At 50.6% G+C, this 16,816-nt stretch overlaps 1 protein-coding gene across 1 annotated transcript; it reads left to right on the top strand.

The window, feature by feature from the left end:
* The first annotated feature begins 4,602 nt into the window (after window positions 1-4,602).
* Window positions 4,603-15,050, top strand: ZAP70 (zeta chain of T cell receptor associated protein kinase 70). Its single transcript, XM_076359230.1, has 12 exons — window positions 4,603-5,004; window positions 6,337-6,497; window positions 7,179-7,317; window positions 8,870-8,948; window positions 9,685-9,725; window positions 10,953-11,001; window positions 11,586-11,766; window positions 12,468-12,674; window positions 12,942-13,134; window positions 13,768-13,908; window positions 14,442-14,554; window positions 14,927-15,050. Exons 1-12 carry the CDS (start codon window positions 4,603-4,605, stop codon window positions 15,048-15,050), a joined length of 1,830 nt encoding a protein of 609 aa, XP_076215345.1.
* The last annotated feature ends 1,766 nt before the right edge of the window (window positions 15,051-16,816 follow it).

Below are 16,816 nucleotides of genomic sequence, written 5' to 3'. Positions count from 1 at the left end.
TAGAAAAGATGATTATCTTCACATGCAAGCAGAAGGCACACTGTTTATGAGTACAAACATAAATGGACTCACACTTTCACAAACTCCCACTCACACATAGCTCAAGTGTTAATAAATGATTGAGTAGCTGAGGTTTTAATGAGTAGTCAGCAGGGAGGTTAGGAAAGCGGTTATAACCAGGAATGTAAGTGCTCATGAGGAAATCTTGGGAAGAGCTGCCATGAAGTGCGTAAATAAGAATTAAACATTAATCAAGAACAATTAGAAGAGTGTAGTCAGGCCAATCCAAAGTTAAGTTTTTCAGGTTTTTCTTTAAACTAAGAAGCATTTCAAGTTGAATCAAAGTAATTTCAACTCTTTTGTTATTTAAGATTTAAAAAAACATGTGCCTGAGCTCCAGGAATCAGCTCTTCAGTTCATCCTCTTGCATGGTGCCAGCTACTCCTGGGAAGAATGACTTGGAAAGGGAACTTGTACGCTGTCGATATTTTTCAGCCTTTCATATCTTCAACCAGGCTTTCCACTGTAAATCTAGTTCTCAGATCAAATCAGGAACAACAGAAGGGAATCCAGGGGAAGGGATGGGGGACAGCTGCTCTGGGGAAGCCAGAGGGTCCCTATACATGCCCATTACCTCTGCAGGTACAGAGGGAAGCAGCTGCTGCTTGAGACTCGCTCCACTTTCTGCCATCCCTCTCTGCACCTCACCCTGCTCCCACCTCTAAATCCTGCCTACACCTTCATTCTGCCACAGCCTCTGCTCATCAGGCTCAGCCCCACTCCTCCAGCCAGCCGCCCCTCCGTGGGGACCAGCAGAGCTCCTGCAGCCACTCCTGGAGAGCTCAGTAAACAACAGGAGGGTTGAAATAATCTAGGGTACAAATCTTTACTCAGTGCTTTCCTAAAGCACTGAAAAGAAGGGGCTGTGAACAGCACCATAAGAAAGCACATTTACTCTTGCATTAACTGCAGGTGGGTCTAGGCAAGGCACCATGAGAAGCGTATTTCCTTCCCATGGGGTGGTCCAAGAGGCCAATTCACATCAGGAGGAGACAAGAAGGCAGCACAGGCCAATTAGGAGCTCGGAACAGAACTGATGCCCCACACCCACCCAGCTGCCTTCACCCATGCAGTGCTCCTGCCTGCAGGGCAGACAAGCCCCTAAAGCTGGGCTGCTCCCCCTGCCCATCAGCAACCCACCCGGCTGCCTGTGCCACAGCTCAACCCCCCCCCCAACACCCCCAGCCCTGGGGGGGGGGCAGCAGAAGTGACCCACAGAGGAGCTCAGAGACCCCAGCTCCCATCAGACAGGCTGACCTGACCTTTCAGCAATGCCACAGGCACATGTACCATGGCAGATCTTATTTTCAGTTACATCTTTTCCTCACCGCAATTAAACATCTTTTAGAGAATTAAGAACACTCCTCCCCACATTGCCAACAGAAACTTCAGCAGCAGCTCCTACCACAACCTCCAAAGCACACAACTCCCCCCCAACCCTCTTTTATACCCCTCCAGGCTGGTTCACCATCACCTGGTTCCCATCCTCCAGCCCTCCCTGCTGGCTCCCCCATCTCCCCTGGGCAGGTCCCTCCTCTACCCCAGGCTGACCCAGCCACCTTAAAGGGACAGCCCAGCCAGCCAGGGCTGTGTTATAAGGGATTATTGCTGCCAGAACAATGATACAGAAAATATGGTCCTAACAGGATGCTAAAGTTTGCCGGTGCCTCCTCCGGTTTCATCAGTGCACCCCGCTGCTCTCGGGGACTGGCTCCGGATTCACACAAAGTGGTTCTGCTATTCTGAGAAACTGTAAAATCAAACCAGTTCCTGACGGTTCTTGTCTGATCTAAGTAAAGGCAAGTGGCTGGCTATATATAGATCTGATTGACTGACATCTCAATAGCTTCCTGCCTGGCTTTATTTAGAAGTTTTTTCTAATAAGGGTAATTTTCTAATAGGGTTAATTTGTGGCAGCAAGGCTTGTATGAAATGGGTGGCATAGCCTGAACCAACCTCTGATCCCTGGGTTCACTCTCATATCTCCATGAGGCTTTCTTGACTCACAGCCCTGTGCTTGGAGAGGAAAACCAGTCTGTTTATAACAGAACCGCCTGTGTAGGCAGCTGGAAACTTTGTGGGAGCTCAGTGGTGATCAATGGCTTCTGACATCTCATTTTCACCCGCCTGAGCAATTGTCAAACATGTTCCATTTGCTGTGATGTTCTGGTCCTGGACTTTCCAGAAAAGGGAATCGGCATGTTTGGGTGCAGCGTCCTTGTACCTAATCACTGCTTATCCCAGGTAGCTAGTGGAAATTAGTAGCACATGAAGAAGGCCGCCGACCTTCCACTGCCCACTCAGTGCTTCCTCTTCCTTGACTCGTGAACATGACTCATGAGCCTGACTCTGCAGTTAAAACCAAGAGCTGCAATCCTTGCTCCTCGCATCCTTCAACCCACCTTCCTGGGACCTGCCTTCCCCTGGGACCAGGCTGAGGTCAGGAAGACATGGCAGTCATCTCGTCTCAGGAGCCGAACCTGGGGATACGCCTGTCCAGTGTCTGGGCTGCTTTGATGCCTGGAGGCATCAAGGGATTAGGATGTTTGCTTTGGTTCCGAGCACTGACTCGTTACGGTTTAAGCTACAGGGTGTTTTCATTTGCCTCCTGTGTCCCAGACTGGCAGGTCTGCCAAGACCCCACTTTGCTTCATTTGATGAATTTGATGAAAGGGGCTTCACGACTCAAGCTTATTTCTGCTGTGCCTGATACGGTTTACGCTAGTCCCGCACCCAAGCTGCAAACACCACTGACGGCTTCCTGTTGTGGTTTCCTGCCTCGGCTAAAACGCCTCCTCGGCGGAGCCTGCTCTCCCTTCCTGTTCTCATCAGGGCCATTTCTGGGCTTAATGAAGACAACGAATAGGTAGAGAAGAGTCTGGTTGCCATAAATCCAGCTCCCCGTGGGTCTTTGCTGTTGTAGGCTGAGCAGAACAGGGCGCACACAGCAGAACGGTTTCTCCTGAGCAGTTTCCTCCTGACCCCTATCCCGTTCCTGCCCACACAAAGCACGTATCCAGCCAACCCCTTCCCAGCTCCAGCAGTCCCAGCGCCTGGCAGGAGGCAGCCCTGTCGCTATGCTGCTGAGCGGGCTGCGGCAGGCTGGGTGAGACGGAGCAGGGCTGACCACCAGCCCCGGCACAGCTCCAGCCACTGCCTGAGAGCAGAGGCCGCTTTTGGAATAGCGCAGTGGGCCCAACCCCTCGGGCAGCGACTTCTCCCATCACGTTCAGAAATGAGAGTTATGTTGGGAAGAATCAGGGCAAATACCCAGTGCGCCGGCCAAAAAGCCAGTGTTTACTCTGAACGCGAGTGACACATTTGTGGGAAATGCAGATGGAGACAAACACTCTGATCTTTTTTGGGGTCAGCATCTGCGCAATGACAAAATCGAAGATCAGGCTCCAGGGAACAAATGAGACCCTTCGAACATGATAATTTTTCCATTAATCACTGGAAATTGGCTTCTGTTTGTGGGTGAAATTTTAGATGATTCAATAAAAGACCTATAGCTCTTTGGCAGAAGAGGCTCTGCAGTGACTCAGTCAACAGAGTGCCATTTCTTGCTAGATTCCCACCACGAGCTGGTGCTGCAGCAGCATGACGGTAGGTTCATTTCTGGTTTTAGGCTGTTCTGAACAGGGGGCTCCAGTAACGCTTGCACATTGCAGCTCAACAGAGACAGTGGGATTAAACTCACTTTGCAGTGGTGGCTGGCCACATCTGAGCTGCGTCCTTCTCTGGAGCACGTGCACGATGTAGAAAAAGGAACTGCCAAACGGGATCAGAGTATTGGCCAAATTCAGAAACCAGCCAGAGTCAGGTATTGTGGGAAAAAATCCATAAATTTTTCAAGAGACAATTAGAGGAAGGTTTCTTCTTGTTCTGTCAACTGATGGTTAATATCTGCCCAGAAGCATTTGGGTTTATCTTTATCTCCTTTTTGTGTTTGGTGCAATTGTGTATCTAAATGTTTTTTAGACATTTAAGATCCATCTCATGTTTTAATCTTATTCCATTTAAGATTTTGGCCTTATAGACCCTCATGGCAAAACTAATTTATTCAGAGAGGCAAAAGAATTTCCTTTTATTGTGAACAGGGCTGGAGAGAAAATGGTAGGAAGTCAAAGCTAAAAACTTCGGGATGGATGTAAGAAGCACATTTTTAATAATGAAGGTAATTAACCATTGGAACAATTCACTGTAGGATTCAGTGCATTCTCTATTGCTTGAAATCTTTAAATCAAGATCAGATGGATTTTTACTAACACTTTCTAGCTGCATTCAGGGTGGGATAGAGGAATCACCGTGGGATTCTCTGGCTGGGGATACGAATGCACCCACGGCTACTCTCCATGTGATGTTTGAAATGACGCTACAGATAGTCAGCTGAGGGCTGAAGAACCTCTAGGCAGACAAGTTTGAATTCCAATTAAACCTTTTTGCAAAATTACGTGTCAGTGAAGAACTTTGCTTCTTTCTTCCAGATCGAGCACTAGCAGTGCGTGAGCTGACCCAAGCAGTCCCGGTAAGCGCACGGAGATGCCAGATGCTGCTGCTCACCTGCCCTTTTACTACGGCAGCATTGCCAGGTCAGAAGCGGAGGAGTACCTCAAGCTGGCGGGGATGTCGGATGGCCTGTTCCTGCTGCGGCAATGCCTGCGCAGTCTCGGGGGGTATGTCCTCTCCATGGTTTGCAACCTGCAGTTTTACCATTACGCCATCGAGCGCCAGATGAACGGTACCTACGCCATTGCGGGGGGCAAAGCGCACTGTGGGCCGGAGGAGCTCTGTGAGTTTTACTCCAAGGATGCTGACGGGCTCTGCTGCACCCTCCGCAAGCCCTGCAACCGCCCCAGTGGTGTGGAGCCCCAGCCCGGTGTCTTCGACAGCATGAGGGACAATATGGTGCGCGAATATGTCCGGCAGACGTGGAAACTAGAGGTACTGGCCATTGCCAAAGGTGGTGTGGGGCTGTGCAAGGAGTGCTCCCCAGGGCTCACTGCCGCTTGCTGCCTTGACCTCCTCTGTCGCTGTCATCCCCCTCTTACAGCATGGTAAAGCAAGGTCCTTCTCCTTGGAGGCTGCTCGCACTAAGAGCAGTCTTAAATCTCTCTCTTTTCCAGTTTCTTCTTCAGAAAGAGGTCTAAACATCTTCCCAAGCCTTCAGACTCTTCCTCTGAACAGCTCGTGTTGCGTCTGCTCTGCAGGGCGTTGGAGCTCTCTGCCCACTTTGCAAGCATTTCCCCATGTGCCATTTGCTCCTCTGCAGCACATGGGACGCTCGCTGCCGTTAGACCGTCGCTCTCCATGTGAGGTGCCTATGCCTCCATAACATTGTGCTGAAGATGTAATGAAACCAGACTTAAATTCTTGCTCAGTTTTTCCTCACCCTTTGAAGTCAGTGGCCTGGGGGACTGAGGTACTGGGTACTGGATTGGGTCTGTCTGTTACTTAAATTTAAAAATAGCTACAGACAGGTTCCTGCATTTTATTGCAGACTGGAATACATATAATGCAGGTATAAGGCAAAACTCTGTAATGGTCACACTGGCAGCCACGTAATTAATTTCCTTCTACCTGCTGTCACCTCGAGAGTGGCTACTCAGACACTTCCAAGTCCTCACAGAAAGATGGCTCAGGCATTCTCTTTATGGAGCCTTTCTATGAAAGATCTCTAAATTTGGCCTATTTTAGATGAAAGGTGCTTGACAGAATGAGGTATCTATAGGGTTCCTCCTTGAAGCTGATCTGTGGACACTGGTAGATAACACAAAGGACATTGCCACCTACTGGCAAATGAAAAACTACAGTTGTTTATAAAACGTGTGGGGCCAGTAAAATTAATTTAGGGTCTCCCACATGATTTCCAGACTGCACTGCTCTTGACAAGTTGTAGTGTCTGGGGACAGTGAGCAGCCAGGAAAGGAGAGGCACCAGAAAGAGGTCCTGCTCTCCCAGGAATGCAAGGCTGAAAGACACCCTGCAAGCCTGATGTCAAGACCCCCCATACGAATACGATGACTTCTCTTCCCTCCAGCAAGTCAATGGACTTCATCTGGATTCGAGGGATGGGACCAGTTTAGATAAGCAAGGAATTCTGCTCTGCAGCAGAACAGAATTCAACCCACTATTGCTATAGGCATGATTAAGGCCACAGGCACTTCAATTACGAGACCTTCCAAGTTTCCTGTGTCATCTGCAAAATAAACTGTGCCAAAGCCATGCAACAATGCAGCAGAGTGGCAGGAGGTCTCATTTCTCACTCTCTTTCAGGGCGACGCACTTGAACAGGCTATCATAAGCCAGGCTCCACAGGTGGAGAAGCTCATCGCCACCACAGCCCATGAGAGGATGCCCTGGTACCATGGCAGCATCGCCCGGGATGAAGCTGAACGGAGGCTCTACTCTGGGGCACAACCTGATGGGAAATTTCTGTGAGTATGCAAAACCCTGGCAGAGGCTGTGATCCCTGTACTTTTTACCGTTTCCCCATCTCCATTACCCTGTAGTTATTGGTTTCACATGACAGTTCCTGAGAGGAGGTTTAGCTGAATATGGTCAGACTGGTTACAGATCTTTCAAATAGGTCTGACACCCCAAACCTATTATTGTCCAGGCAGCATCCGGCCTCCATGAAGAGCCAATCTTGAGCTTTATTTGTTTCTCACGTTTAGACATCTCTATGAAGTATGCTTGTTGATGCACCAGATGATATGAGAGAGAGGGTTCAGTGGGTGAAGACATTTAACGTCTTTTTACGTTATTTTTAACGTCATTTACGCATGACACGTAGACAATGTGTGGCCAATAAAATACAGGAGAAAGCATTTGCTCTGCGTCTCTGCCGAGGTGAGACAGCCCTTCATTTAATTATCTCCTGAATGAGTTAGGGAAAGGAAGAATTAGCTGGAGAGGGTAGGGGAGAGGGGCAAGAGACTGAAGGTGAAGCATCTCTCCTCAGCCTCCGCAGAGGGGTGTCAGGAAGGTGGCAATTCCAACAGTGGGGTGCAGGGACCCCTTACCAAGTGCCCACTCAGTGACCCACTGCCGCTACGGCCATGATAATTTGCAGGGTAAAACCTAGAGTTGCTTTTAATAGTTCTCCTTCCTACCAGGCTGAGAGAAAGGAAGGAGAACAGTGCCTACGCCCTCTCCCTCGTCTATGGCAAAACAGTGTATCACTATCGGATAGACCAGGACAAGTCCGGCAAGTACTCCATCCCTGAGGGGACCAAGTTCGACACGCTCTGGCAGGTACTGTACTGTGGGATGCTGGCCACTGGTGTCCTAATAGAGCAAGGCACTTTTCCCTTGTTACAGCTGTCCATGCCTTGAGGGACAGGAAAGGCCATGTGGAGCTTTAAAGGCTTTAAGACTGTACATGGGTGGTTGTAGCCCCTTCCAGAAAACCCTTACATTCCCTGGGTCTGGCTGTCTATCAGCTCACCTCATTGCATTCATTTCTGTGCACTCCTAGCTAAGTAGATCTAAGTCTGGGATATCACAGCAGCTCTGAAATAGTGCTGGCTTTACCACTGCCTTCATGCCTTACACCAGTGTGGTGCCCTCTCCAAGGAAGCAAGAGGATTAGCGCTTTTAATTTCTAGCTTTAAGCCAGGATACTTGAGATGGTTATATTAATTACACTTGCACCCCATCAGCAAACATCGCACATTCAGCCACAGCGTGCACCTCGGTCCTCTGCCTGCAGCAAGCCCCGATGAGATTGCTCATCCCAGGCTGTCCCTCCCGTGCGTCCCCCACGCTGCTCCTGGACTGGCAAAACTGTTGTGTGCAGATTGCCACTTTATTTTCCAAGTGACTGACTTCTGTGGGAGTCAGAAGTCTTGAGCCAGCTGCTAAAATCTTTACATGACAGAAGATCCGAGTGCCAGGAGACACATCCTATCACCCCCAAGAGTCAGGGGCTTTGGGAAGTGGAGATGGCTGTAATGCCCCAGCAGTCCTCATGAGGGTGGGGCAGGGTTTTTAGGGAATGTGACACATGGCCCAGCAGCTCTTGGCACCGCTGGGGAGTCGCATGCCCCCCCAGAGCCTGGCTCTGCCCTGTGGCACACCACTCGGACCTGCTCCAGGGGACGGATACCAGCGCTTCCTCCTGGGCAGGGCTGTCTGGGGGATGGTAACTCTGTTTTGCTAAATTTTTTAAATTCCCAGGACTGTTTTCACTCTGAATTTGACTGAAAACAAAGACTTTGGGGCATTTTTATGGAAACAGAACCATGCCAGGCTCCCAACTGCAGATGAAATATGAGCTAGACAGGAGGGGAAGAGAAAGCCTCGTCTCCCCTGCGGTCTGGTGGCCAGGGGCTGGTCTGGTTGTCTCCAGCCAGAGTCAAGTCCCGACTGTGCTTGAACCAGTGGTTGCTGCAGTAAAAAACTGCCTGGGATCCACAGAGCTAACCCTGGGGTTCCTCTGGGAAAGCAAAAGGTTTCTCTCAGGCTTTATCAAACACAACACGACTTAAAAACCTTTCTGGCTGGGACAACAATAACATTACACTGAAAATGCCCTACCCATCTCTCCTACTGGCGATTTTCCTTTTGTCTTTCTGTGGTCCTTATCTAACTTCCCAAGTTCTTCCCAGCTCTGGCAGATATCCAGGTATGCAAGAATCTAGGAGATCCCTGAGTGCATGGATAGGAGAGAAAGAAATAGTCAAGTCCCTGTCTGCCCTAAATCTGAGAGAAATCATTACCATAAGCCACACAAGTTGTCTGCAAAAAAAAAAAGAGATGATTTTCTCCCTGCAATAATCCCTTTTTCCTCCGATTCCCTTCCCAGTTGGTGGAGTACCTAAAACTCAAACCGGACGGGCTGATTTTCTACCTGAGGGAAACCTGCCCCAACCCCAACATGCCAGGTGAGCCGACATCTCTCAGTGCCATCCCTGGCCTTGGTTTACCACTGAGTGGGGCCAGTTTGAGCAGCGCCAACCCAAGTTTCCTTTACCGTGTCCAACCTTGCTCAGGCCCTGGTGGCGAGGGAATGGTGAGGTCTCTGCTGCTCTGGCAAACTGGGCAAGGCTCACATCATGTTGTCTGCTGAAAGTGGCCACTCTCCAGGCATGGCCTAGGGTGGCCCAAAAGACAGGAGCAGATGGGGGAATCAGTGCTCCAAATGAATTAGGGACTTCTGGTACCAAACAGATGGCTTCTGAAAAATGACTTGCTTTTTAGACAGCAGGAAACAACATGTCCTGCAAGTCTGGCTCCTGGTGAGTCTCTTGAGCTGAACGCTCAAAACCATGGGTCACTTTGTCCTGGCCCAAGCATCACAAACATCACTTCAGAGCCTGCCCATGGGACCCCCGCTCTCCTGGGGAGGGGGCTCTGGGGTACAGCTCAGCCGGTCCCTGGGACCGATGGAGACTGTAGGGCCCTCCGGTGGGCCTGCACCTCCCCTGAGGGCTGCTCTGGGAATAACACCCACATCCAGGCACGTTTCTGCACCTTTTTTGGCTAAAGCTGTGGAAACTGGCCTTTGTAGCGGAGGGGATCAGACCCAGGCGTCCACACAGTCCTTGAAGGACTGATGCTCTGATCCTGCTTGGGGCATAGGCAGACTCTTAATAACAACTTCTCTTTCCTGATTCACAGCGTCTGCAGCACCGGTTCCACCAACCCACCCCTCTGTGAGCGTAAGTTTTGGCAAGGATCTGTTTATTAGTACCTCAGTAGTTTAATGTTATTGCATTTCAAGCTTGCTGATCAAACTCTGCTCTTCTCTAAAAGGCAGTAACTCAAATGGAATATATTAAGCCCAGCTGCAATGTTGTCCCCTTTCCAGCTTGGATGGGGACGAGGAATAGCTGGGCACAGCTACCATTAGAGCTGAAAATGGTTTCCATTCATACTGCGCTCCTTGCAACATGTGGGCCTGTCCTCGGGGAGCCCTCACCCCCCTGCCCTCCTTGCCAGGCAGGAGCGAGGAAGACACGGTTGGATTCTGGGAACACTCAGCCTTGCTGCTGGCCGCTGGCCACCGGCCAGGTCTTTGTGCTCCCTCTGCGTCCCTGGCCTCGGGGCACGTCTGCGCTCAGTACGTCTGTGCTCAGTCACCGCTCCGAGCGCCGAGCAGTGTTGAAACCAGATAGTTTGGGCTATACGAGCAGCCCAACCCAGAGCCCAGCGGAGGCTAAATAAAGGCCTGAGCATTCATCCATCTTCTCAGAGAGCTTTCACAATCTGCGGCGGGCTCTCATGTTGCAGCAACCCTGCTGCAAGCAGCACTGGCGTGCAAAGCTGTGCTGGACAAATGTGTACCATACCACTTTGTTGCTGTCTGCTTTTGGAACAGTGGCTGTTTACAATGTCCGTGTGTGCTCACGGGGGCCACTCTTCAGGCAGGCAGGTGTGCTGGCTGCAAGCTGAGCTGCCTCCGGGCTTCCCTTCGCTCCCTGTCTCAAAACAAGCTGCAGAGACTTGGCTGGGATGATCCCTGCTGCTGCAGGAGACTTGTCGCTTTGGGATGGGGAAAGCAGAGGAGGCAGAGAGCAAAATGCAGCCCTGTGTGCATGCCCCTCACTGCTCAGGTAAACACAGAGCCCTCAGCACCTCACCTTGCACAGCCCACGGGCTGGGTTACTGGAGGGAGATGCTGTATTCAGGCTCCATGGCAGTGAATCTCCCCAGGGTCCAATCCCTGCTGTGCAGCTGCAGTGGGGGTACCTGCCAGCCGGGACTGGAAGGGAAAAGTCGGCTTGATACCACTCCAATCTCCTGTGCACACCTCAGGGCCTTTTAGAAGAAGTCACCAGCTGTGGCTCTGTGGGCTGCAGAGGCTCCCCGTCCCTCTCCTCTCCCATTTCAGACTGAAGCACTTTTCCCTGGCTGCATTATCCACTTTATCCCCATTTCTTTTCCAGAGACACCTTGGACCTCTCAATGCAGACGGATACACGCCAGAGCCTGTAGGTGAGCATCTTTGAAAGCCCTCTCCACCTAACGGGAGGAGAGAGGACCCGGGGATGCCACAGGGACCATGAGGGTTACCTGAAACATCTGTATCACCTTCTGGTCAAAGAGCTGTGCTACAAAGCCCCTTTCTTACAAAGGCACCCAGGAGCATCCCACCCGTTTCAGGGCAAAACTGTTTGCCCACACCCAGCACCCAGTAAATCAAGCCCCATCCCATTCCCCATCATACCCAGTAAATCAAGCCCTGCCCCATTCCCCATCTTCCATCCTGCCTACTAAATACTCAGTGTATTCAGTTACATTTCAGTGGGGTGAAGTCACGCACATGCCCACGTCCTGCAGGGTCTGATGTCTGGAGTGGGAATGCTCAAACACCCCTCCCCATCCTGGCTCCTTCAGCAGCTGTAACTAGGAGAGGCCATGGGTTGTGAAAGGAAGGGAGATGCCCAGGAGGGAGGCTTGAATGCTGGACCTTGATGGAGAATTGGCCAAGAGACTAGAAAAAACCTTCCCAACCAGTGAGGGAGAGAGGGACGGGGAAGGATACGTTGTTTACAGCTATAAAAAACTCTCTCATGAAGGTGCAGGAAAGTCACGCCTGCTACCCATGGACACCAGTGTCTACGAGAGCCCATACAGTGACCCCGAAGAACTGAAGGATAAGAAGCTTTTCCTGAAGAGGGACCACCTGATGATCGATGAAGTGGAACTGGGGGCAGGAAACTTTGGCTGCGTCAAGAAAGGAGTCTACAAAATGAGAAAGTGAGTGCCGCCCTGAAGGATGCCAAGGAAGTGGGAGGAGGATGCTCCAGGCTGAGCTCAGACATGTCCCCAGCTATCCTGTTTCTAGCTAGATGGACCCTGAAGTGATAATGGGGTGGAGGTATAAGAGATCCTCTGGAAGGTCAGTGATGACTTTCCACAGACTTCCAGTGACAGCCTCATTGCCCTGAGAGTGTAATCTACACTGCACGCTCCCAGGCATAAGACTGCCACTTCTGAAGGCATTTGCTGGGCTCAGAGGAGCAAGTCCGTGCTTCCAAGGTCATCTTGGTCCATGTCAGGGCAAAGGAGTGAGACTGAGGAGATGTGCAATCCTTGGCTCTGTTGCTGGTTGTCTATGAGTCCACAAAGATGGCCTTTGCCCACTTTGTGCCTGAGTTTCCCCCTGGAAAAATGGCAACGATGATGCACATCTCAGTATGTGAGGTGATGCGCCTTCAGATCTACAGATGGCAAATACTGGCTTACACTATAAGGGTGAGGTGATCCTTTTCTCTTTGGCCTTCTAGCAGGCCTGGGATACCAGTATTGTGCAGGGCTCTGCCAAAACAGGCTATTGAGATTGCCTTTGAGAGATCAAACAGCATCACGTGAGAAGTGGTTTACATTCCTGGCTGTGATACATGAGTCCAGCTGCTGTTTAATTCATCCCACGTGTGTTCCTCTTGCGCCCTGTGCAGGAAGCAGATCGATGTGGCCATAAAGGTGCTGAAGGGCAACAACGAGAAAACAGTGAAGGATGAAATGATGAAGGAAGCCCAGATCATGCATCAGTTGGACAACCCCTACATTGTTCGCATGATTGGGGTCTGCGAGGCAGAGTCCCTGATGCTCGTGATGGAGATGGCTTCTGGAGGGCCACTCAACAAGTTTTTGGCTTCCAAGAAGTGAGTACTGAATAAAATGTGGCTGGATGATTTTCTGCACTTCTCATCAAACTCTCTTCCTCCAGGGGAGCCTGGCTTTGTAGGTGGAGGGAAGCTGGTAACAGCAGAAAGAGATGTCTTTTCATGTGAGGTAATAGGGACTGATGCTTCTGGAACAGAGATGTCCACATTCATTTCTCCCTTGCAGCTAGAAAGCTTGGAGGGGACTGTGGTGTACAGAGTAATGGCAGGTCCTTTATTACTGCATTGTCCTTTCATCTTCCCCAGAGACGAGATTACAGTCAACAATATTGTGGAGTTAATGCACCAAGTATCCATGGGGATGAAGTACTTGGAGGAAAAAAACTTTGTCCACAGGGACCTGGCAGCCAGAAATGTCCTGCTGGTCAACCAGCATTATGCCAAGATCAGTGACTTTGGACTCTCCAAGGCTCTTGGCGCTGATGACAGCTACTACAAGGTAAGTGTAAGCACAGCGAAGGATCCAGATAGCTAGCAGGAGCCCTCCTAACTGGGGGGCTGAGACGCCCAGAGGCAGGGGGTCTGGACTCTTCCCAGGAGCTCTGCTGCATGACGACATCACACTCTGGCTGGCCTCACTGCTTTGCAAAAAGGGGCTTTGCAAAGCTCCGCATGGCAAGGAGGAAGTTCAGATGGATGCAGAGGCAGCGAGGGGGATGCAGTGCAGTGGGATGACAGGAGAGACGAGACAGGAAAGGAGCCAGAGCAGAGAGCAGGGAAGAGAAGGTGATGAAGAGTGAGCCAGGGCTGATCTTCCCAGCAGTGTGCACCAGTGCACAATTGCACTGAGCCCCTGGGGCTGGGGTGCGGGAGAGGGTGGCACCGCGGGGCAGCATCTCACACCCAGGGATGGCTAAGCAGGGCCAGCGAGGCAGCAGGGCCTGGGCCAGGGTTTGGGGCTCAGGGCTTAGAGCTCGGTGCTTGGGGCCTTGAGCTCCCAGCCCACGGCAAGGGGATTTTTTCAGCAGCGTGGGATTGCATTTGACACAGACATTTAGCAAAGCAGAATTCCAGTTCAGCTCAGAGCAATCTGTGTCTCAGGGTGGAAATGTTCCTCTTTGCTTTGCTACAGGCCAGGACAGCAGGAAAGTGGCCCTTGAAATGGTATGCCCCAGAGTGCATCCTCTATCACAAGTTCTCCAGCAAGAGTGATGTATGGAGCTATGGCGTGACCATGTGGGAGGCCTTCAGCTACGGGCAGAAACCGTACAAGGTGAGGCAGAGCTGGGTCCATCATGGATGGATGCCACAGTCTAGTTTCCTGCTCTACAACAGGCTGACACACACTGAAACTACAATTTCTATTTCCTCAAGTGGGTGCTCTTCCCACTGTTGAACAGAGGGGAAAGGAGACAGGCCCACTTCCACTTTACGAAAGGCACAAATTAGATTGTTTGGATCCTGCGGCTTTGTGTTCATTTAAGGGAGAAGAAACAGAAAACAAAACAAATTAATTTGGGTTTGAATCAAAGCAGATATTCTCTTTGATTCTTCTGCTCACTTGCAGAGCTGAAAAATCAGTTGCTCAGCCATTGCTCTGCTCAGGTTTGGGATGGGGTCTGCGGGCTGGGCTGGCCACAATGCGAGACACCACCGCTGGGTGCCGGGGTTGAAAACAGTGACTGTATGGGGTGTGTAGTGCATGGATCCAAAGCATTACCCCAGGCCCAGCTCTAATCTGTCTCTTCTAATCCTGTTGCCAGCTCCAAAAACATTAAAGCATTTTCCCACTTGATCCTATCCTAGAAAATGAAAGGCCCAGAGGTCATCAGCTTCATAGAGCAAGGGAAGCGCATGGACTGCCCCACGGTCTGCCCGGCAGAGATGTACGCCCTCATGCAGCAATGCTGGACCTACAAGTAAGGCTTTCACTAGCTCAAGTCTTTGCTGGGTGTCAGGTCCATCAGAACAACACACACTGTCTGGATGGTAGCAACACAAAGCAAATGGTGTCTCCTGCCTTGGTCTCATTCCACAGTCTATGATGAATGATGCACCTATTTCTTTATTATCATACCCCTCCATTTGCCTGTACCAACCCTGGAAGATGCCTCTGTGCCTCTGTGCCTCTGCCCCTCTCCATCCCAGAAAAGTCTCAGCTGCCCTCCTAAGCCCTGGTACAACTGGGCTGCTGTTCTTCCCCAGGTTCTCCTGTGCTTGGTATCTTCTCGTTGCATCAGTCCACTTTTGTCCTTTCTGTTGACTCTCTTTGTTCCTTTCTGCCCTTGCAGATGGGAAGAGCGTCCAGGATTTATTTCTGTGGAAAACATAATCCGCTCCTACTACTACAGTATTGCTACCAAGACAGAAAATGGGTCAGAGACAGAGGACAAGTCAAAAGCAACTCTTCCTTGAGTTCCCCTCTCTGCTCCTCAACACACACCCTTCCTGCATGGGACCTGGAAAGGCTCTTTGCGAATTTTTGCTTTAATCTCTCAAATGCCGGTTTTGTTTCTCAAGTAGTTCCAGAACTAAGAACCTGGGAGCAATGCTGTCACAGCAGACAAGGGCACTCAGCTGTGCCTCGTGTCTCCAAACAGCCGGCCATGATTTACATCTCCAGCCTGACCCAGCACAGGACAGTACAGACAATATTATAGTTCCTTCTTACCCACTTCCAAAACTATCCCAGGACCTCAGAGCTTAATGCCTACCAGGCTCACTAAGGATGAACTGTGTTGGCTCCAGCAGACCTGGATTTTTTCCAGATCCCTTAAAAAACAATTATTTCACAGGAAACCACTAAGTACGCATTCCTGGTGAGGTTTGCATGGGGTGGGACACAGGACAGGGAGCCATCGAGTCCCCTTCCCCTTGGCTTAGGGCAAGAAGCAGCTGGTGTGCTGCTCGCTCCCAGCAGAGACGGGGAGGAGCAGTGGGGCAGAGCTGCACGGTGCCACTGCTTTGTCCTCCGTGCACCCTGCCAGCCACAGCTCTTACACCCCAGGGCACTGCCATGTGCCTGTTCAGCACAGAGCACGGCATACATGGCCCCTGCACTGCCACAGCCCTCCAAGCTGGTTATGGCTCCTGAAACACCTGAAGTCCCAGGACCCACTGCTCACCTCCTGGATCCCATTTGGCCTCTCTCTGCTACTGAAATGAGCATCTTGCTTTTCAAGCCTGAAAATTGGTCACCCTGTAAATAAACTATTCTATATTTTTTAACGTAACTATTACTCAGACTATTGAACTATCATAAATGTTTGCAACTGCTTCAAGCTGACAAGAAAATAATTGTAATTTCCCTCCACTAGGCCAGGGTTTCCCTCCTTGATGCTCTCCATAACCCTGCAGAGTCACCAACCTGGTCACCCTTGGGCTGGCTTCACTGCAGAGCTGGAGCTTTTTTGCAGCTTGCTTGCAGCTAATGGCAGACACAGCTGCTCAGCTGAGTCCACTGTGGAAACCCACCTCTTAAGATTAAGGCTTGTACTGGCCTACCCCCGCCCCCGGATGCAGTGGATTACCCATGTTGGGGGGACTGTGGTCTGCACTGTTGCAGAGAGCGGAGTGGTTGTGAGGGCTGGGGAAGTGGGGGAAGCTGAAGATCAGAGCCCTGAGATACAGTGAATAGAAAAGCTTATCTCTCACCATCTCCTGGTATCCAAAAGCCACACAGTAGCTCACCCAGAGTACCTTGTCCTGGAGGCAAAAATAAACAGCTGCAGCCCAGGCCAGGGCCCAGCCCTTATCTAAAACCTTAATAGGAGGTGGATTTGATCTGAAGACAACAGTTCCTGGGGAGCATTCAGGTATGTGGCCTCCATTACCCTCTCGGTACAGCCTGTTTAAGCACTCAGAGAACGTAGGTCTGATGAAAAACAAGTGCTCCTCTTTCCTTGCTCAGACTACAGCCTCCTGTGATACCAACTATTTATGCGCCAAAGCATTTTCTCTCTCAATCCCATCAGCTTGTCCTGTCTTCTTGAGAACTACAGACATATTATACCTACCAGTAGAGGGGAGAACAGAGGTATCAGAGGAGAAAGTGGCTTGTTCCTCTTTGTTCAGTAAGTTAGTGGCAGAGACAGGAAAAAAATTCTCTCCTGTGTCACGTTTTCCTCCCAGAGAAAGCAAATATTTTGCTGGAAAAGAGAAGGTTCGATGTGCTTTCTGTT

This window comes from Aptenodytes patagonicus, chromosome 25 (assembly GCF_965638725.1).
Source record: "Aptenodytes patagonicus chromosome 25, bAptPat1.pri.cur, whole genome shotgun sequence".
NCBI classification, from domain to species: Eukaryota; Metazoa; Chordata; class Aves; order Sphenisciformes; family Spheniscidae; genus Aptenodytes; species Aptenodytes patagonicus.
Note: the sequence above shows the minus strand (reverse complement) of the source record. Positions and strands in the feature narration are given on the sequence as shown.